Below are 20,810 nucleotides of genomic sequence, written 5' to 3' on the forward strand. Positions count from 1 at the left end.
CTTGGGGGGCCTCCCCCGAGGTGGTGAGTCAGCTCATTTTTTGACTGAAGGGCTGAGGAGGGGAGCCCAGTGGGGAAGCAGCAGCAGAATCTCCCCAGCGCTGCAGGAAGCCGGAGGAAGGCTGAGCCACATCAAGAGAGGCAGAGGTGAGGCGAGGTTATCCCAGTTGCCTTGATTCATCTCAGAGAAGCTCTCGGTGCTGTGCAGCCCACATCTGTTGCCATCCCCTGCATGCTCCCACATGGGGCCTTCGCTTGGTGCCATCAAGAACTTGGCCTTCGTCCCCTGCCACCTGTGCCCAAGCTGCCCGTCTGCTTGGAGGCGAGAAGGCCTCTGCATCAGTTAGCTGATGCGGCGTAACAATCCCCCCAGAGCTCCGTGTCGTGAAACAATGAGCCTTTGTTGTTACTCATCAGTCTCACAGCCAGCAGACCTGGGTCAGACACAGCTGATCCTGTCTGGGCTTGTGGACGCCTCTGTGGTCAGCTGGCCATTCAGCTGCAGCTGGCTGGTTAGGAGAGCAGGTGGCTGGCTGTGTGTTAGGGTGACGGGGTGACCAGGCCGCGGGCCTCTCATCATCACACACGCTAGCCCACAGTTACTCATATGACAGCAGCAGAGTTCCAAGGGGCAAATGCAAGTGCTCTGGGCCACTCGAGGCCTGGGCTCAGTCCTGGTGTCTTGTTGCTTCTGTGTATCTCTTGGCCAAAGCAAGCCAAGAGGTCAGCCCAGATTTAAGGGGCAGGGGAGGGAGCCTCCTGGGAAACTCCTCGTGAGGGAAGTGCAAAGGCACGTTGCAAAGGGGGTAGGTACACTACTGGGGGGTGAGTTGGGGCTGTTTTTAATCTGTCTGCTGTGCCCCAGTGGGCAGATGAGCTTCCCAGGAGCAAGCAGGTGTCCCGCAGCTCTGTGGGTGATGGGGACCACATACCTCCTTTCTCCTACTTTGTTTCAAGCTGCCTCAACTTTGGGGTGAATGTGGTAAGGAGAGGGTTGTGGACCAGAGGGAGAGATGGAACAGACCTTTAGTTACCAAGTGTGCTTATGCAGACCCCCTGACTCACCTCATCTCCACAATGCTAGGAAGGAAGGGCTGTTACAGAGCATTGGAAACTGGGGGTTTAGGGACCTGCTCATGCTCCCAGGTCTAGTGGCACAGCTGGGATGTGAGTTCAGAACTCCTTGACTTACAGCCCGGCTCTGTTCCACTACATGCCATTGGGAACTGGTTGTCCTTGACAGATCAAGGGAAGCCCATTTTCCTCCCAGAACATGACAAAAGGTGGGACTTGATGAACATCGCCATTGAAGAGCAGGTGGGATGGGGGAAGGTGGACTGGGCACCTTTGAGAGAGCATCTGGGGAACACAGGCCACCCCCCTGGACCCCACCGTCCTGTCTCTGCCAACACACCTGCAGAGAGTATGAGGGGGTGCATGGGCTGCCTGTACCTCCCTCCTTGGTAACCAGAAGAGCAGCTTCCATGAGACTCCAAGGTCACCAGAGAGTCTGAGGGCATTTACTTAACCCTTCTGTGGTGTGGTCAATGGGGCCGAGTTCCAGACAGACCTGGTTCAGGTCCCATGTCCTCACTCTGCAGCTTCCTGAGCTTTGCTTCCCCATCTGTACAGGGGATTTAAAATGATACTTGACCCACAAGGTTCCTCTAAGAATTAAGCATGAGGAACGTTCTTGAGTACAGGTCTCCTCTTTTCTCTCCTTGATAGGCCTGGCCACCCCAGGTTTCCCAGTAACTGTTGTATAGACAGGGAGACAGATAAGTCTTAGAAAATTTAAGGATACGGAGCCCTTAGAGCATCGAGAAAAATGAAAAATCTTCTTGACTCCAGGCTAGGTCAACGTTCCCAAGTTTGAAACACACTAGTGGTTGACATTAGGGATTCTCATGGTGACCTGCTGCTGGGTCGATTGACCAAAGGAGAGAAGTGGGCATGGTTGATGGACTATTAACAGGCGTGTCTGATGCTCATTGCTCAGCTGTTTGCTGTAGCGTCTCCCTCCCCGCAGCGTGTTACTTGCATGTCTTCAGTATCTGCGTCCATGAGCGGTGTCAGGCAGAAAGCCAGGGACAAGGGCACAATTGGAGCCATGGAGATTGGGGAGAAAGAAGTTGCTGTGACAGAGCTGTGTGAAGGTATGGGAGGAAAGAACCAGATGGAAGTGGGATGTTGAGGAAAACGGGTAGCAGGAGAAACATGCATGCATCTCACCCAGCTCCATCCACAAAGGCCTGGTACCCTGGCAGGTGTGGAGTGCAGAGGTTGGGCTCCTACCATATGGCAGGACGGGAACTACTTTAGTTTTGGCCACAAGGGATGGGGCAGAAGACCTGAGTGTGTTCCCTTTTTCTCCCTCCTCCTTCCCACACCCCACTGATCCCTTTCCTTGCAGAGGAAATCTGACAACTTTAGCTGCTTAGGCGGGGGCACAGGGGTGCTTTCTCAGGGGTGAGGGCTGCTGGTAACATGGAGGAAGGGTATTGCCTCTGGAGACACAGTCAGGCCCCAGCTCCCTGCTGGCGCCATCTTTTTGAGCCTATTTACCTGTCTGTAGACTGGGATAATACTACTTTCCCTGAGGGTTGCTGTGGGATTTAAATGAGATAAAGCCCCCGAGAATGGCCAGGGCAGTGCTGTAGTCTGTGAATGGTGGCTTTGTTACTGCGTCTGTGCAGAGTGTCTGGCTGAGATTGTAGAACCAGCCTGTGCTGCTGTGGTCGAGGGCAGATGTGTTAGTGGCTCCGAGGAGCCGTGCTATGGCCAGTCTGGTGGGACGGCGCCCCGAGCGCTCTCTGTGGGAAAGCATAGCTTCCAGAACCAGGTGAGGAAAACCGGATGCAGGGTGCACCCTGGGTGGTAGGGGATGGTGCTAGCAAAACGTGACAAGATGCTCACAGCCCTTAGCCAGGGTAGCTGGGATTGAGGCCTGGCCTCTCATCCCAGCACTTGGCTGTAGAGATGTCAGAATACATGGGGGGGGATGGGGATGCAAGGGGCCTCTCAGTGCACCCCCCCGCCCCCGCCCCCATGGCTCCCTGTGCTGGCTGGGCACGTGCAGGTCCTGCCCAGGAGCAGGCGGGAGCGCCCAGGGCGCCTCTCATCTGGGCTCTTGCTCGCCTGTCCAAGCAGGCACAGCGACTGGTGGCTTCTCAGGGCTGCTGGTGGCTGGGCTGACAGAAGGAGGAAGAGCTGCTGGTGCTTTCTGCCTGCAGAGTTACTTTTGGGATGAGGAACCCTCCTTTCTCAGCCTGTCGGGTGGCCAGCCATCACCAAGACACAATGAATGGAACCCTTTCCCTGGACCCCTTGCACCGAGTTCGTTGGGGGGGAAAGACATGGGCCCTGCTCCTAAAGAGCTAGCAAGCTTAACTGGAGGGAACACTCACCCTCGGGAAGAACCACGAGCCAGAGAACTGGTGCCCAGCTGTGAGCACCCAGTTGGAGACAACTCCATGGCTAGCAGGGCCCACGGGGTGGGCAAGGGAGCTGTGTGTCTGTTGTTCTCTTGCTGCTCTGCAGTGGCCCCATGGGTCCATCCAGTCCATGTAACCACGTGAACCACTCTTGGGTATTGGGTAACTTGGGGCTTTTGAAGACAACCGGAGGATCAGATAAGAATGGCTAAAGCCGGGGCACCTGGGTGGCTCAGTCGGTTAAGCATCTGCCTTCGGCTCGGGTCATGATCCCAGGGTCCAGGGATTGAGTCCCACATCGGGCTCCCTGCTCGGTGGAGCCTGCCTCTCCCTCTCCCTCTGTGCTTTCTCTCCCTCTCTCGCTGTCTTTCAAATAAATAAATAAATAAATAAAAATCTTAAAAAAAAAAAAAAAAAGAATGGCTAAAGCCTCCCTTTGGAACGCCAGCCAGGTACAGCGAAGTCACAGATCTGGAGGGCCACGACAGCCAGGCAGGAATATTACAGTGTAGTGCACGTGGGCTGGAAGAAGGGCCAGCAGTATAGCAAGTGTGGGTGCCTGGGGGGGCCCATCCTTCCCTGAAGGGAACAGTCAGGCAGGCTCCCCTGAGGTTCCCAAGTGAAGGCCTGGTATGGCCAGTGTGTTCTGTGTCTCAAAAGGAGCCAGAAATCTGGACTTTCCTGCTAAATCTCTTAATTTTTATATGCTGGCAACTAATGACAAAAATTCTAAGCTCTCTGTTGGCCACCTCTGCCTGTATCAGGGCCGATAAGGCTTGCAGACCGTTGAGTGGCAACATCTGATTTATGGCTTAATACACCATCAACTTAAGCATATTAAATATGGGAATGGCATGGAGGGAGCCCCATTCTCTTCTTCCAGGGCTTTCTCACTAGGCACTGGCAGTCATCCTTACTGCAGTGTTCCCTGAGAGTGCCTGTTTCTCTCCTGGATCCTCCAGGCACCCCCCTCATTTTCTGTGTAGCTAGTATTCTTGTCCCTGCTGGTTGGTGCCAGGGTGTTGCTGACCTGCCTTAGGACCCTTCTTTGTATTTACTGGAAGATCTTGGTTTTTCAGCACGTGGAGGTCAACTCTTTAGACACAGGGTCATCGTTGGGTTTTGATCCGTGCCCCTCACAGTGCTCCACAGTGCTCCTGCTGGTTCCTTGTCCCGGGGAGGGTAGCTTTCTGTTTAGGGGTGTTCTAGCTTTCCAGGGCTGTGGAGAGAGTCTGAGTCTCAGTATACTGATACTCAGTATCAGACTGAGTCTGATAAGGGGTACTGGGCAATTTCTTAAAGGCCTGGCTGGTGGACTTGGTGATTCACTGAGCACCTACTCTGCCGGGCCCTTTCTGAGCACTGGGGAAGCACCTGAGAGGTAAGGTTGGTCCCTTCTTTTCGAGTGAGATATGGTTTAGAAGAACAGGAAGGGAGCCTACAGCCCAAGGCAGTAAATCTCCGAGCCCAGCCCAGCCCATGCTTGCCTGGGAGGCTGCACCCTACAGACCAGTGCCTGTCCAGGTCTCAGTTTGCTTGTCTTCAAATGGATCAAATATTCATTGAGGAGCTAATGTGAATCAGGCCCTACTGTAGGTACTGGGGATACCAAGTGTCTGAGACAGACAAGGTCCCTGACTTCAAGGAGTTGACATTCTGGTGGAGGCAGGGGGTGGTCACTAAATAAATAAATGAATAAAGTCAAAGTAACTGAGGTAGTGATAACCTCCATGAAGAAAGACAAAGCAAGGTAAGAAGAGAGTGGTTAGGTGGGGATGTCATTTTAGATGTGGTGGTCAGAGATGGTGCGACCACGTGTTTGCGGAGAGACCAGGAGGTATTTGTGAAGAGACCAGAAGGGCCCGTCAAGCAAGATCTGGCTACAGAGCGATTTCAGCAGATGGAGTAGCATGTGCAAGGGTCTTGAGGGTGGAATGAGCTTGGCATGCCAGAGGATCCATGAGGAGGAGGGTGTGCCTGGCACAGAGCAAGCCAGGGGGAGAGTGGTGGAAAGGGAACATGGGAAGGGGCCTGAGGTCAGAGCCCAGAAGGCCTCATAGGCCATTGTAGGACTTTGGACTTGGTTTCACTCTAATGGGAAGGTTTGTGAGCAGGTCAGCAGCAAGATCTGGAAAGGGACTAGGGTAAAGGTGTCCTCTCTGCCATTCTTTGGCTCTACAGGAAGTAGCTCAGGGACATGGAAAGTCTAAGGAAATGGTAGATCATAGTTGTCAGGCCACAGGGAGCCGATGTATGTGGAGCTGAGCAGGGCTACTTGGCGGGGAGGTGCTCCCTCTGCCCCCTCTTCTTGCTGGGGCCACAGGGAGGGCACAGGGCCCCAGGTGGGCGGCCTCATTCGGGACTCCCTGCATGGGCCCTTGCTGTGGGAAATCAGGCGGGCCCCTGCTTCATGTCTCACTCAGCGAGTTCTCAGGGGTGAGCACAGCCTCCTGGCAGCCGCCCACGGCAGCTTCCTGCGAGCAGCAAGCAATCAGCCTAAAGAGCTTTGCATGTTATTAATGTATGTGACAGTGGGACGGACTGCCTTGCTGCTCCCAGGACTCTCCTTCTGGAAGGGCTGAGAGGACATGCCCTTTGCAGAACCGTCTTTCCTCTGTCCTTCACCAGGGGATTCAGGCAAGCAGCAACAAAAACTGACCCAACCACAGCTAAGTTTCCTCAGCTCCCTAATGGGAGTCGGGGAGGACAGCTGCAGAGCCCAGTGCAGGCCTCGCCACCCGTGGGCTTGCGTTCGTTTGCATTTGTGCCAATAGGTAAAGGCATTTGGACTGCCGTATGTTGTGTGCGTGTGTTTGTAGGACGGGGGACAGTTTGTGCATGTGTCCCACCCTTTGCTGCTCCCAGCTGTGGCTCCTCCCCGCCCTGGCCCTCAGCCATCACCTGTAGGTTCTAGGCCATGACCGTGTGGCCACAGCTGTGACCTCCACTGTCTGGGTTTGGGATCGTGATGCTGCTGACGTGGTGGCGATGGTGAGGATGGCTGTGATGGACAGGATAGACTTGGGTGGTTCCCCTTCTCCTGCTGTGACCCATGGATTCCAATCCCATTCCTGCCACTCATTCCAGGCCCCAGGGGACTTGCGCTGTTGGGGGGCAGGTAGGCAGGCCTGGCATGGCGCATGGTCTGGGTCCCTTTGCTCTGCTGCCTCGAGGCCTAGTTCTGGACTCTGGACTCAACCCTGCCCAGCCCACGGTGGGGAGGATGCTGAAAAGCTGCAGTGGGCTGGGACGAAGCCCTCTAGGCTGCTCTACCTTGCCTCCCACCCATCCCCCACTGCCCCGTTCCACACCCAGCTGCAGCTCCCCAGGTGCTCAGACCCCCAGGGGCAGCCCACGGGGCCAGTCCCATAGTCTCCTCAGGGGCCATGACTATGGCTTAGGTATAGTGGGAAACTGGAGAGGCAAATAAAAGGTGGGAAAAAGTCCTTTTTTCTGTGTAATGGGGAATGCTGTTTGCACATTTAATTCAGTGGCCACATACCAAAAAATCATAACTTTTTCTTTCTGTGAAGGGAGGTGTCCTTTCAAATCTGGCAAGTTTTAGCTTCCAAAAGAAGGGAAGTTGCATAATAAGCTAGCTGGGCACCCAGACTGGGCTCTGGAGCCAGGGAGAGGCTGAGCAGGGACAATCTGGTCCAGGGCTGTGCGTCTCTCTTCCACTTGTGTGTGGTTTCTCTCAGGGAGAAGAGCCCCAGCCAGAATGGCTACCTGCCCCAGGAAATGCAGAGCAAACACATCCCTGGCTCGTTAATGACTCTAAGAGAATGTGCAGAGAACAACTCTGCTGCTCTCATGGGGTCAGGTTGGGGCTTTGGCGTGTGGCACGCTGGGGCAACAGAAGGAGTAAGGGCTTGGAAGTTACACAGCTGGACTCACTGTCTGAATCTGAGCTCCCTGACAAAACAGGGAAGCTTACCCCTGCCTACCCCCAGCGTTGTGGTGAAGTTCAAAATAGACAATGTGTGGGGCAAGTGCCTAGTATTGTCGGACCTAGAGTAGGTGCTTAGTGAATGACAGCGCCCTGTTCCCTCCCATGACACAGTGCCCCTCACTCTGGTCTAATGCTCGGTCCAGAGCTAGGCTGTTGTCACCACTCCCATTTTCCAGGTGCAGAGACTGAGGCACTACAGGGTTGTACTTGGGGACCTGGGGTCTCCAATGGAATACTTCTTTTCTTTTTTTTTTCTTGGTGCAGGGGGGAGGGACAGAGGGAGAGGGAGAGAGAGAATCCCAAGTAGACTCCACACTAAGCATGGAGCCCGACATGGGGCTTGATCTCACAATCCCGACATCGTAACCTGAGCCAAAATCAAGAGTCGGATGCCCAACGAACTGAGGCACCCACACGCCCCATCCAGTGGGATATTTCTAAAGAAACTCAGGATGAGGAGCCATGGAATGGGCTTGAGGGGAGAGGAGCCAGGGCAAATAAGATTGTGCATGGCCTTTGGAGTTAGTGCATTTGAGGTTAGAATCCTAGCACTGCCTTTATGGCTGGTGGCTATGGGCACATTATAAAACTGCCCCAATCCTTTGTTTTCTCATCTCTAAGGTGGGGATAGTAGCTCATAGGTAGAACCAGATCATGAGGATGTGATGAGAATTTGACAAGATGGTGAACTTGAAGGGCCTAGGGCAGTTTCTGGTACGTAGTGAGTACTCAGTGCATATCCCTGGTATTACTGTGGTGATGGCTGTGGTGGCAATGGTGATGCTGCTGAATGGTGGTGGCGATGGTGATGATGGGGGGTGATGATGATGCCAGTGATGGTGGTGATGCTGATGCTGATGATGGCTATGATGGTGCTAGTTATGGTGATGATGGTGATGGTGGGGGTGATGATGATGACAGTGATGGTGATGCTGATGCTGATGATGGCTATGATGGTGCTAGTTATAGTGATGATGGTGATGGTGTTAGGGGTAGTGGTGGTGATGGTGAGGGTGATGATAATGACAGTGATGATGGCGAGGATGATAGTGGGTATGACGATGATGATAGTGATGATGATGATGATGATGCAGCTTGTGCTTCTCATTAGAATCACTGCCTTTGGCATCATCTTTGTCTTACTCGGAGACATGAGTAACCCAGAGGTCTTACCCCATCATAGAGTGTTCAAAGGCAGTTTTTATTTTGTGTCTGATTTGAAGGCTGAAAGTGAGGTTAGGGACAGGGAGTCGCTGCTGTGTGGGGTGAAATGGGCCCGGGGATCCCTGTGGTTGTTGGGGCTGTGGTTATGGGGTGTGAATGACTGTTTCAGGGGGATGTTTGCACCAGGAGCATTCGCACCTCGGGGAAGGGACAGAACATCCTTCTGTCCCACGGCAGGACCAAGGCTGTGTAGGAAGCTGAAGTCAAGTTGGCTCCTGGAAGAAGGATCTGAGAGCTGTTTGTTCACTGCTGCAGCTCTGAGGTTGGACCTTTGCTCTGCTTATCCACTGCTGTGTGATAAGTGGCTTAAAACAAAAATAATTTTTACTATCTCTCATGTTTTTTGTGGATCAAAATTTTGGTAAGGGCTCAGCTTGTTGGTTTTGGCTCAGAGTCCATCAGGCAGTTGCAGTCAGTCATATGGTGGCTGGATCTGGAAGAGAGAGGGGCTGGAGAAGCTGGACACTGGCTGGGCATCTCTCCCTCTTCATGTGGTTTGTCTCAATATGCTAGTTTGAGCTTCCTCACAGCAGGGTGGCCTTAGGGTGGCAGGATTTCTTACATGGCTGCCCAGGGCTCTGGTATAAGTGCTCCAGAGAGCTAGAGGAGGCTTCAACTTACCTGTTCCAGAGTCCTGGCTGGATCCAGGGTGAGAGAGGGGCTAGGGTGGGGTACAGCATCCTCTGTTTGGCTTTTGTGGACGTTCATGGTCCTACCATTTGAGAGTGGCCTAAAGGTGACGGACAGGAGGCAGTGTTTTTATCAAGGCACAGAATGAAATCCCAGTCACTGTAAGGCAGGAACCCCAGCCAGGTTTGTGAGGTGGCTGGAGGAGAGGGCATGCTAGAAGGGTGGAGTCCCAAGGTGGGGCCTTCCTGTTCCACAGCAAGCATAGCACCACCCTGACTTGGGCTGTGCTGTCTCTGCCTTGTCATCGCCTCTGAGAGTCCCTCACTCCTCGTGGTTGCTCTTCCTCCCTGTTTTGGAGGGAAAATGAGGTCATGAAGGGATATGTGACTCAGGGACCTTCCAATTGGCCTGGACAGATCCCTTGAGAAATTCCTCTGCCTAAGGACCTCGGCTTAGCCAGAGCAAGGCAAGATATGGTGGTCTGCACTGGGGTGTGTGAGAGATGGAGCCCATCTCAGGGTCAGGGATGCTGGGAGCCCAACCTCAAGCCAGGAAGGAGGCATGCCGCCTCGACGACAGTGGCAGCCTGCAAACCAGGTGTTCTCCTTGGTGTCGCTTCCCTCATGACAAAGGCACTTCTCATAAAAAACTGGTGTTTCTAAGCCCGGTAAGCACACAGTTAGAGAATAGTTACACTGAATGTAATATTTAATATTTATGTCCAAACGGGCAATACCTTGACATTAATTATCCTGTTATAATTAAATCTAGTAATCCATTACATTGCCATATAATGGAATGTGGTTATATGGGACTCTAGTGAGAATAATGGAGTTCTGAAGAGTAGAATTCGTAATTTAATACCTAGGAACAAAAGGTTTGGTTGCTGCTTATGATTTTTCACCTCATCTTTTTCCTCTAGGGACTTACTCATCCTTAAATAAGCATTTGGTAGAGATTGCATCAGAGATACACGGTGAGAGCATTGTGCCCGTCCTCATGGCAAGTAGGCAAGCATCGACAGTGGGGGCTAGGTGTAATGTAGGGATTATTGGGGTGCCCACCAAAGCCAACACATCCATCCTGGGGTGAAGGAAGGCTTTCTGTAGGAAGCCGTGTCTGAGCTAAGTCTTGAAGGACAGGCACAAGTCAGCCAGGGAAAACAGTGAGGGGAGGCCGTCCCAGGGGAGGGACCAGCAAATGCAGGAACATGGAAGGGATGCACAGGAGAGCTGGGGAATAAGGTTTTTTGTTTTTGGAAAAAGCCATTGATGTTTTGCTATGGCACCATCCAGAGAGAGGCATGTAAAAGCATCACAAAGGAGACCATCAACAAAACAAAAAGGTAATTTACCGAACAAGAGAAGTTATTTGCAAATGGTATCTCTCCTAGGGGATTTATGTCCAAAACAAATAAAGAACTTATACAACTCAATACCAACCCCCCCCCAAATAATCCAATTGAAAAATGGGCAGAGGTCCTGAATATTTTTTTTTCCCAAAGAAGACATCCAGATGGCCAACAGACACAGGAAAAGATGTTCAACATTACTGATCATCAGGGAAATGCAAATCAAAATCACAATGAAGTATCACTTCACACCTGTCAGAATGGCTAGACTTAAAAAGCCCAGAAATAACAAACGTTGCTGATGATGTGGAGAATAAAGGAACCCTCGTGCATTGTTGGTGGGAATGCAAACTAGTGTAGCCACTGTGGAAAATAGTATGGAGTTTCCTCAAAGAAATTAGAAATAGAAATAATTGCACTACTGGATATTTATCCAAGGAAAACAAAAATAATTCAAAGAGATATATGTACCCCGTGCTTGTGGCAGCATTATTTACAATAGCCAAGATACGGAAGCAACCAAAGTGTCCATCGATAGATGAATGGATAAGGAAGATGTTGGGTGTGTGTGTGTGTGTGTGTGTGTGTGTGTGTGTGTGTGTGTGTAATGGACTATTACTTAGCCATGAAAGAGAATGAAATCTTTCCATTTGCAACAAAATGGATGAATCTAGAGGGTATTATGCTACATGAAATAAGTCAGAGAAAGACAAATACCATATGATTTCACTTATATGTAGAAGCTAAAATAAACAAAACAGAAAGCAGAAAGAGACCCATAAATACAACTGATGGTTACCAGAGGGGAGGGGGGTCAGGGGAATGGGCAAAAGGGGTGTAGGGGAGTGGGAGGTACAGGCTTCCAGTTATGGAATGAATAAATCACGGGGATAAAAGGAACATCATGGGGAATATGGCCAATGGTATTATAATAGCTTTGTGTGATGACAGATGGCAGCTACACTTGTGAGCATAGCAAAACCTATTGAGTTGTTGACTCACTGTGTTGTACACTTGAAACTAATGTAACACCATGTGTCAGCTATCCTTCAATTAAAAAAAATGCTAAAAAAACAAACAAGAGGGACGTCAAGGAATAGGGGCAAGGCTATGAAAGGACACTGCATTCCATGCTAGGGATCGGGAGCGATCCTGAAGACAGAGGGAGCCATTGCCACATGGGTGTGCCTCCGCACCTCTGCGTTGCCAAAGCAACTGGCCTGGGGAGTGTGATGGATTGGATGGCGGGCCTGGGGCCAGGGAGGGAGGGTGGTGCCAATATTTGGGTGAGTGTTGACGTAGCACTGAGGGAGTCGGGGATAACTGGGGAGAAGGAAACCCTTTTGAGGACTGTTTTGGAAGCACAGTCTATAGAACTCAGGATGAGAGTCCAATTCTTAAAAATAAACTTTCAATTTTAGAATAGTTTTTGATTTACAGACAAATTGCGAAGCCGGCACAGAGAGTTCTCATATACATCACACCCAGTCCCCCCAGTCTGAGCATTTACGTTAGTGTGGTGCATGTGTCAGCATCCATGACGTTATTGATACATTTTTTTGTTAACTACAGTTCAGGCTTTATTCAGATTTCCTTTGTTTTTACCTACTGTGCTTTTTTTGCTCCAGGATCCCATCCAGGACCTCACAATACATTAGTCATCCTGCCACCGTAGGCCCCTCTTGGTTGTGACAGTTTCTCAGACTTTCCTTGCTTTTGATGACCTTAACAGTTTTGAGGAGGCCTGGTCAGGTATTTTGGAGAATACCCCTCCATTGGGATTTATCTGATATTTCCTCATGATTAGACTGGGATTATGGGTTTTGGGAAGAAAGACCACAAAGGTAAATTGCCATTCTCATCATTTCATATCAAGGGTGCGTGCTATCAACATGACTGATCACCGTTGATGTTGACCTTGACTACCGGGCCGAGGTAGCGTTTGTCAAGTTTGTCTGCTTTAAGGTTATGTTTTCCCTTTTCTGTACTGTTCTCTTTGGAAAGATGTCACTATGTGCAGCCCACACTTCTGAAGGAATAGGGGGCTGTGTTCTACCTCCTTGAGGGTGGAGTATCTATATAGATTATTTGGAATTCTTTGGCACAGGAAATTCCAATTCTCTTTCTGAAGGGAACATGAGCTAGTTGTGGCCTGTGGGGTTGATGGTGGACAGGGCAGTAGAAGACTCAAAGTTCCCTTGAGAATCATTCTTTCATTCTTTGGGCCACCTGTGCCCCTCTGGGCCTAGCTCCAAGGGACAGTCTGATGGCTGGTGGATGGATGATGTGAGCCTCAGCCTGGGCCTCCCAGGTGAGTGAGGCTCAGCCTCCTCTCCATGAGCCGTAGCTCCTGACCACTTGGCCTTGTCTGTGTTCCTCTCCCCACAAAGTAGGGAAGGCCATTCAATCCAACTTAGTTCAATTCAGGTCAAACCCACAAGCACTTTTACATGTTGACCTTGGGGCTCTTCCCTAAGTACTCTTTTGGGGAGAAGGCAAGAGAGCAGCATTGTTGCTTTGGGGCATTTACATGATAGAATCTGGGGGGGGGCAGAGAGGCAATACAGACATGCCTCCGTCTCAATATTGGAGGCTCAGTCCTTTCCAAACACCTATTTTTCCTCTTGTTTTGTTGTGTTGCTATGAAATAAAATTTTGTGAGTACTTACTGATTATAGCCAAGGAGGCAACAACTGTATTTGGTTGGTTTTTCTGTGATTTATCCTGAAGCTGTTAGAAGATATGCACACGTTTTGGCCTCTCAGGGTAACAGCCCACAGGCTCCTTCCTCTGGGAGTGGCTGGGATGGGGCTGACCCTGTGTGGGGCGGTAGCTGGCTCTGTAAGTCCCTTTTGGCCAGCAAGCTGATCTCTGCACAGATTAGTAGAGTGTCTAAGCAATGGGTCTGGAGCTGTCTTCCTGAGTTGGCATTCTGGCTCTACCACTCACTGACGGTGGGACCTAAGGTGAATGTCTCACCTGCAAAACGCAGGTCATGTTATTGCCTACCTCGAGGATAGTTGTCAAGATTAAATGACTTGCTACATGTAAAAAGGTGCCTCACACAGAGCAAACTTTTACCTAGGAAGTGTTAGCTGTTATCATTTCAAACATAGGCAGGAAAAGACTTAAGACGTTATGAGCTGAACAGAGGATTTTGGGTTCTCATTCATGTATTCATTTATACATCTGCTTCAAAATTTTTTTTAACATGACCCAAACATTTTATCAAACGTATTTACATATATTTGCAGGTTCTTTCCTAGTTGAGTACTAAAATAGACACTTTTACAGTTTCAGAATTTTCATTCAAAGGCTTTTTTTTTTTTTTTTTTTGCAGGGGGTGGTGTGGGGGCAATCGGCTCTACTGTGAGATGGAAAAAAAAAAAAGAAGAGCTAAGCTTCTTTGTATGACTAATTCTAAATACATCCAACACAGTAAGTCCTAGGGACTATCCCAGGAGATAGTGTTTCGTGCCTTTGTGATCCAAATGAAACGGGTGCTGTCGCACAGCCCAGTCTCAGTAAAGTCACATTAAGAAGAAAACCAGGAAAAGTGATGTTGTGCCTAGCAATTCTCTGCTGGTATCCTTTGAAGACCGTTGGAGGATCCCATTCATAATTCACAGCAACACTGCTTAGAATCTGCATTCTCTGTCTCTCCCTTCCGCCTTGTCTCTTCCTAGACATGGTCTCCCTAAACCCTCCAGATATGTCACATAGTCCATCTGTGCTGTTGCTTCGCTTTCCCTCCCCTCCTTCTTTCTGCCCTTGTTTTGTTTCCCCCACGAAAGCTCAGGAACCATCCTAGGAAGCCCAAGGAAGTGGAGAAGATAAGGGGCCATGATTGGATCCCGTGAGTGGGGCGGCGGGGAGGATATGCAGATGTGACTTCGTCCTGCTGTGGTTCTTTGGCACATCTGAGCTGAGTGCCTCCGTGAGCGCCTGTGGCAAGTGAGGGGAAGGAGACCGTGGCACGCGCAGGGGACTCTGTGCCTGCACCTGGCCGGGAGGAGGGGTTTTGTGGGAACTCGCTCTTTCTACCAGCTTCCTTCTGAATGGGCCCAGGGCTGGGTGGTTGAACAGGGAGCTGAGTGCAGTTTAGAGGGGCTCAACCTGGGGGGATGTAAGGGGCCCCAGGGTCTCAGAAGATGGGGAGAGGAAAAGGCAGAATGACTTGAGAATGTTTCCAACTGGACAGGTCTGATTGGAAGGGAAGTAACTGATCTGTTGGGGGGTCAAGTGACAGGGACGTAGGTTGTGGCGTCTGTTAGATCTGAGCTCAACCCCTCGCACCTCAGATGCACTGTTGGACTTGGGACAAGCAGCTTGGCCTTTCTGAGCCTGGGTTTCGTTGTCTATGGAATGGAAGTCCTGTCAGCCCCTCATGGGCTGTGGGGAGGACCGCCTGAGATCAGCGATCAGAGTGCAGTTGTCGCATTCATGACTGCCGCCTCTTCCACCACCTTCCCTGTTCCCTATCCAGGTTTGCGTTCCAGGAGGGAGCTGGAGGCCCCAGGCTCACTTCTGTCAGGAAGGTGCCTGCCTCCACCTGGGGCCTCATGGAGTTGGCCCTGCCTAGAGTCTCCTGCTTTCACTTCCAGGGAGTCGGGCACATCTACCGCCCTCCATGTCTGGTGGTTATGTGTGCTTTATCCATTACCATGGTCCTGTGCTGTGTGAGTGCTGTGGGGCCATGCCACAGAGCAAGTCTCTGCCCTTGCTCAGGGGATCGCCCTTTGGTGGCAATAAGACCGAGACAGAAGAAACCATGGTGGATGTTGATGATGGCTCGTGGGCTCAGGAACTTAGAAGGATGCTCATCTTCCCAGTCCATGGGCTCCAGCAGTGGCCTCTGCTTACATACCTTCAGAGATGGGGAACTTACCATCTACTAAGGAAACTTATTCTGTCTTTGGGTAGCTCAACAGTGAGAAAACGTCTACTTCATGTTAGGCAGAATCTGTCTTGTGGCTTCTGCCCGTTAGTCCCGGAACCGTGTTCCAGGGCTAGAGGACAGTTTTACTTTTCTTTCCCCATGTCAGCCCCTCAGTCATCTGAAGATAGCATGTGTGCCTTTTGTGGTCCTCTTCATAAGCCAGATCCTACCAGCTCCCTCACTGATCTTGAGTCCATCGATACTGAGTACCTCCTGTGTGTCAGATACTTTGCAATGCTGCAAGGTGCTGGGCTATGGGAGGGAATAAGACAAGTGAGGTCTCTACATCTCACCTGTGGAACCTGCACTATGAGTATAAGAGGAAGAAACAAAAGCAAGGTGACATCAAAGGTGAAGAGTTCCACGGGAACAGGATGAGGTGATAAGGAGTGACTGGAGCCACTTTCGACTACATGGCCATTCTTTCTGCCTTTTGAGCTGAGACCTGATTGGTGGGGTCAGGACTGTGAGAGCCCTTGCTTTTGTAAGGGAGACCTTTGCCATTGCCAAGGTCTCAAGGTGGGAATATAGGGTGGCTGGTTGGAAGAGCAGAAAAAGAAAGCCTCTGTGGCTGGAGCTTAGCATGAGGTGGGGAAAGGGTGACACATAGGCGAGAGAGGTGGGCGGGGGTATGCCACCCGTGCTCTGCAGCCCGGTGAGGAGTTGGGTTTTAAGTGCCATGGGGAGTCACGGCACTTAAAATCCATGGAAGATTTTTATAGGGCCATGACATGACCCGTGTCCCCTTTTGTGATTCTTCTGGCTGTTCTGTGGGGTTGGGCCTGTAAGAAGGCAAGAATGGGAGGAAAGTGCATATCGTTGCAGACATGGCATGAATAGGAGCCTTAAAGGCTTGCTTTGACAAGTCAGAAGCTTGTCAAAGGTATAGTCTCTCGCAAGACTTTGTGTCAGCGAGAGCCTCTGAGTCGTGGTACCTCGAATACCCAAACTCTACGTGTATTTTCTACTTGTGCAAAATTTTGGGTGAGCCAATGTGAAGCCCACATCTCAGCCAAGATCCCCAGGCTCTGAGCGTGGCTGGGACTGGGGAGAATTCTGAGGATACCTTCACGTCCGCAATCCCCAGAGGCGCTTCCTTCTGATGATGGATCATTAGAAAACGTATCAGTGCAAATTGGTCTTTCATCTCCCTCAGCATCACTTTTATGTTGTGGAAAAGGCCCATCCTCATGAGGAGGCAAGGAGGAGGTGAGATTTGAAGCAGGAGCCTGGTGGCAGATCCCGCCATCACGTCCCCCACGCCCGCCCCAGCTCAGCCACGGTTCTCATCCATCTGTATTTCACTCCTGCTTTCATCCTTCACTTGCTGTTTGTCATTTTTGGAGAAGAATCCTCTCTGTTAGCACATTCGGAAGCCTATTTTATTGCAGAGAAGAAGGGAACAATGCAGGTTTTCATCTCAGACTAATTATGCCTCCAATACACTGATACTAAATAAAACCAAGGGGAAGGTAATTGGAAATTCTTGACGTGACATTCACAGCTTTGAGAAAAACAGATGTTCACTTGAGGAGCTGGGAAGAGAATACATATCCCCACAACTGGCCAATGAGATTGGTTCCAGGAAGTTGTGAGTGGGAGCTGGGCCACCCCTCATTCTGTGGACGTGCATGAGGAGTCTCTGCAAGCCCATCTGTTCTGTGTTGGCCTCGCTTATACTCAGTCCTCACCTGGGCTGACACGGATGACTCCCATGTTGAGTCATCTAAGGCATTTAGTGACAACTCAGATCTTGCGACAGAAGGAGTTTGCCTGCAGTCTTACCTCTGCCATTCACCAGCTGTGGGGCTTTGGGCAAGGACTCTAGTGTATATGATTGGTCATTTCCTCACCCATCCCACAGAGCTAGCACCTCACAGCACCTCACAGGGCTCTTAGGAAAATTTGATGAGATGCCATCTATAACATGCCCAGAACATGGAAGGCCCTCCAGAATTTCTTTCTTTTTTTTTTTTCCCCAAAAGATGGTACCTTCCTGCAGATTAAGGCTGTGCCTAATCATGAGTGCTTCTTTCCATCTGTTTGAACTTTTTGACCTCCTTAAATAGCATGACAGATTGGACTAGTCCAGCTTTGGTTTCTGTTAGCCTAGGAAGCTACACACACCAGATCCACTTCCTTTACCAAATAAACATATTCACCAAACGCAAATAATAGTGGAGAACTGAGCAGTTGAGTGTGTCTTGGGTAAACCCCTTTATGCCTCTAAGTTGCCTATTCTCCACCTGTCAAATGTGATGGGGACTGCCTGCTCTAACTTATAGGATGCTTATATAGGGGGAATAAGATAGGGGACAGGTGTCTTTTAGACTAGAAAGGCTCCAGGTCCCAAATGACCCCTGTGATTCACCACATTGTGCTTCAGTTATTCTTGACGCATTGCCTCTCTCTGCAGGCAGGCAGGAACTCTGGAAGGGCAGAGGCTGGATGTGGTCCACTGAATGGTTACCCTCAGTTCTTCATCCTACCCTTGTTGTGGCCTCAGGGGGAGTAAAGTATACCTCCCTGTGCCTTAGCTTTGGGTTTGGCCATGTGACTTGTTTTGTGGCAGCAGCATGTAGGCAAAGGTGACAATGTGTGTGAGCCCTGGGTTCTGAGCCTGAGTTCTGAGCTTGGGCCTTAAGAGATATTGCATGTTTCCATCTCTCCTCCTGAGTTTCTACCAAGTAGACAAAGCATAAACTCTGGATCACCCACTGGCCCCAGAAAGATGAGAAATATGAGTCAGAGCAGAACCACTGAACTGACCCATAAACTACAGTGAGAAACAGATCTTCCCCAGCCAACCCACACATCTGGGAGAGTAACTGAGGGTTGTTATAGCCACTGAGTTTTTGGGTGGTTTGTTACACAGCATTATTTTGGCAATAGCTGACCGATACACTGAGTCCCATTTGTTTCTATGTTCATCACTCCAGCACTCTGCCTGGTACCGAGGAGGCTCTTATAACTGTTTACTGACTGAACAAATGAATGAATGAGCGAAGAATCTTATTTTGTTGTTAAACCTGATTATTGTGTTGGTCCTTTCTTTGAGTTGTCACATATAGGGATACTCTGAGCCTGAGGGTCTGCTGGCTGACGCTTTCAGAGTTTTGTTCAGATGGAAGGTATGAGGCCAGTTCTATTCTCAATGTCACTTGGGGAAAGTGAGCAAGAGGTATGGGCCATGAGAACCAAGATGGGGCTCTAAGCCTGGTTCTGTTATGGCTGTCCCTTTGGTACACTGAGGAGCATTGCAGTGAACCCTGGGCTTCTGGGTGGTAGAGACTATGAGTCTAGTAGAAGTCACAGCTAGTGTTAAGGCTAGTGCCCAGCCTACTGCTTATCCCCCTTTAGGCAATGGTACCTGCTTCCCCAGTAGGTGGTTGCTGTATTGGGGTGTTTCAAGAGCCCTGTGGCAGGTACTGTGAGTCAGAACATCCTCCCCACTGCCTGGAGCAGTCAAGCTCAAACCCAGAGACAGACTCTGGAGGCCTTTGCATTTCCTTCTGAAAAGCCCTTTGCAGAGGCTGCATCGAATGGGGGAGAGAATTGGACCTGGATGGGATGACCCAGGGGTGAGTTAAGAATGGTTATATTAAATATTTATTGAATGCTTACTTTGTGCTAGGCTCTTTACATGCATTTTCTTCTTTAGTACTGGAAGTGCTGTTTTGATTCTCCTTTTGATAGCTGAGGATTCCGAGGCTTAGCAAGGCCAGTAACTTTCTGGAGGCGGTTTGTGGAAGTAAGATCTAGATCACAGCCATCCAGATCCAGAGTTCCTGCTCTTGGAAGTCCAGTGATCTCAGCCCAGTCTGCACATCAGAGGCATCTAGGGAGCTTTCAGCAACCCTGAGGACCAGGCCTCAACATAGGCCAAGTAAGAGGGAGCCCTAGTCATGCTTCATGCAGGGCTCACTGCCTGCGGCTGGGATGTGGTGTTAGGGCCTGCCTGGCATGGGACACAAAGCAGTAAGTGTGGTTGTCCTTTTGGAGAGTTGTGTGTGAGAGGGGGCTGAGATGGGCATGGGGAGAGCCTTGAACTTTTGTGGTCACTGTGACCCTGAGGACAGTCATTGTCCCTGGGCTTGATGACAGAGGCTTCTGGAGCAGGTTAATGAGGCCGTGTGTGATGGGAGCCCGAGTTCTTTGCTGAGAGCTTTCTAAGCCGTGCTCAGGTCTGGCAGCCGGGGTGAGGGCATCATCATCCCTGAACATGCAGTTTCTCTCTCTCTGTGCATGTCGGATTTGTTCCTTCCTCCCTTCGTTCACCAGCTCCTACTAACTGCCAGACAGAGGCCTGGGCTGGAGTTAAGGGAATGGTTGTTTGGACTTACAGAGGAAGGAAACCACCTTGAAGCAAGAGAAATAGGAAGGCAAATACATGTTGTGAGAGATATTCAATCTATAACCACAGCTGGAAGGATGTTTGCTTAGAGAAGGGTCAGGAGAAAAGCAGAAGGGAAGGATGAAAAGAGAAAGTGGAATGACCTGTTGGTCTTGAAGGTGGGAGGCTGGCAGCGCTGGGCAGAGGGGGCCTGGGCAGTAGCACAGAGGGAAGGAAGGGGCTCCAAGAGGGAGGAGGCCCGGGTGGGGGGGCAGGGGAAAGTTGCAGGGGCTGCATGGAAACAACTTGGGGAAACCAAGTCATCACACAGAACCACGGCCAGACTCCCAGGCACCCTGGGCCCTCTGATGGATGCGCCTTTTCCAAAGAGTGCTGACAGGATTTTGAAAGTGATCAAAGACCTCCCCTGTTAAACACAGAATGGAGAAATCAAAGAACATGGGAAATCAGAAAGGCTACAAGTAAGGCAAATAAGAAAATGTAAACAACCCGTGGCAGGGGTGGGAATGCTGGGGAATGAGCCTCGTGCTGCTCCACCCCAGCACCTCCCTCCTTGGAGGGGACAGAGCTAGGTCCCTGCAGGTGTGCACATCTGCGTGCATGTGTGCATATGTGCGTGTATGCACATGATGTGTGCACATGTGTGTGGGCACGTATGCATATTATGTGTGTACACACGTGTGCATGCGTGTCTGTAGGCATATCAGGCATGCACACATGGGCGCATATTATGTACACATACATGTGTACTTACACATGTGCATGCGCACGCGCGTGTGTACACATCTTTGCTCATGGAAGTTTCCAGTCCCAGAGAGAATAACAGAGTAATTTGGTGGACAAAGCCCCATTCCAAGCAGGCAGTAATAACAGCTAATTCTTGCTGAGGCTTATCACAGGCCAGGTACTTTCTGAACATTTATTGTG

General features: G+C 50.5%; 1 protein-coding gene across 3 annotated transcripts in view; it reads left to right on the top strand.

Annotated features, from left to right (window-relative positions):
- The window catches only part of GRID1 (glutamate ionotropic receptor delta type subunit 1), a 711,804-nt gene that overhangs the window by 229,047 nt on the left and 461,947 nt on the right, over positions 1-20,810 (top strand). The window contains exon 6 of one of the 3 annotated variants that reach the window (XM_088019784.1): positions 2,660-2,662. The exons of the other annotated variants lie outside the window; for them this stretch is intronic. Within the exon in view, the coding sequence (XP_087875910.1) occupies positions 2,660-2,662 (3 nt within the window). The remainder of the gene's footprint in view (positions 1-2,659; positions 2,663-20,810) is intronic. 3 annotated transcript variants of the gene reach the window in all.

The sequence above is a fragment of the Eumetopias jubatus genome, unplaced genomic scaffold (genome assembly GCF_037043125.1).
Source record: "Eumetopias jubatus isolate StellerSeaLion01/CBP00866 unplaced genomic scaffold, mEumJub1_p1.0 scaffold_17, whole genome shotgun sequence".
Taxonomy (NCBI): Eukaryota; Metazoa; Chordata; class Mammalia; order Carnivora; family Otariidae; genus Eumetopias; species Eumetopias jubatus.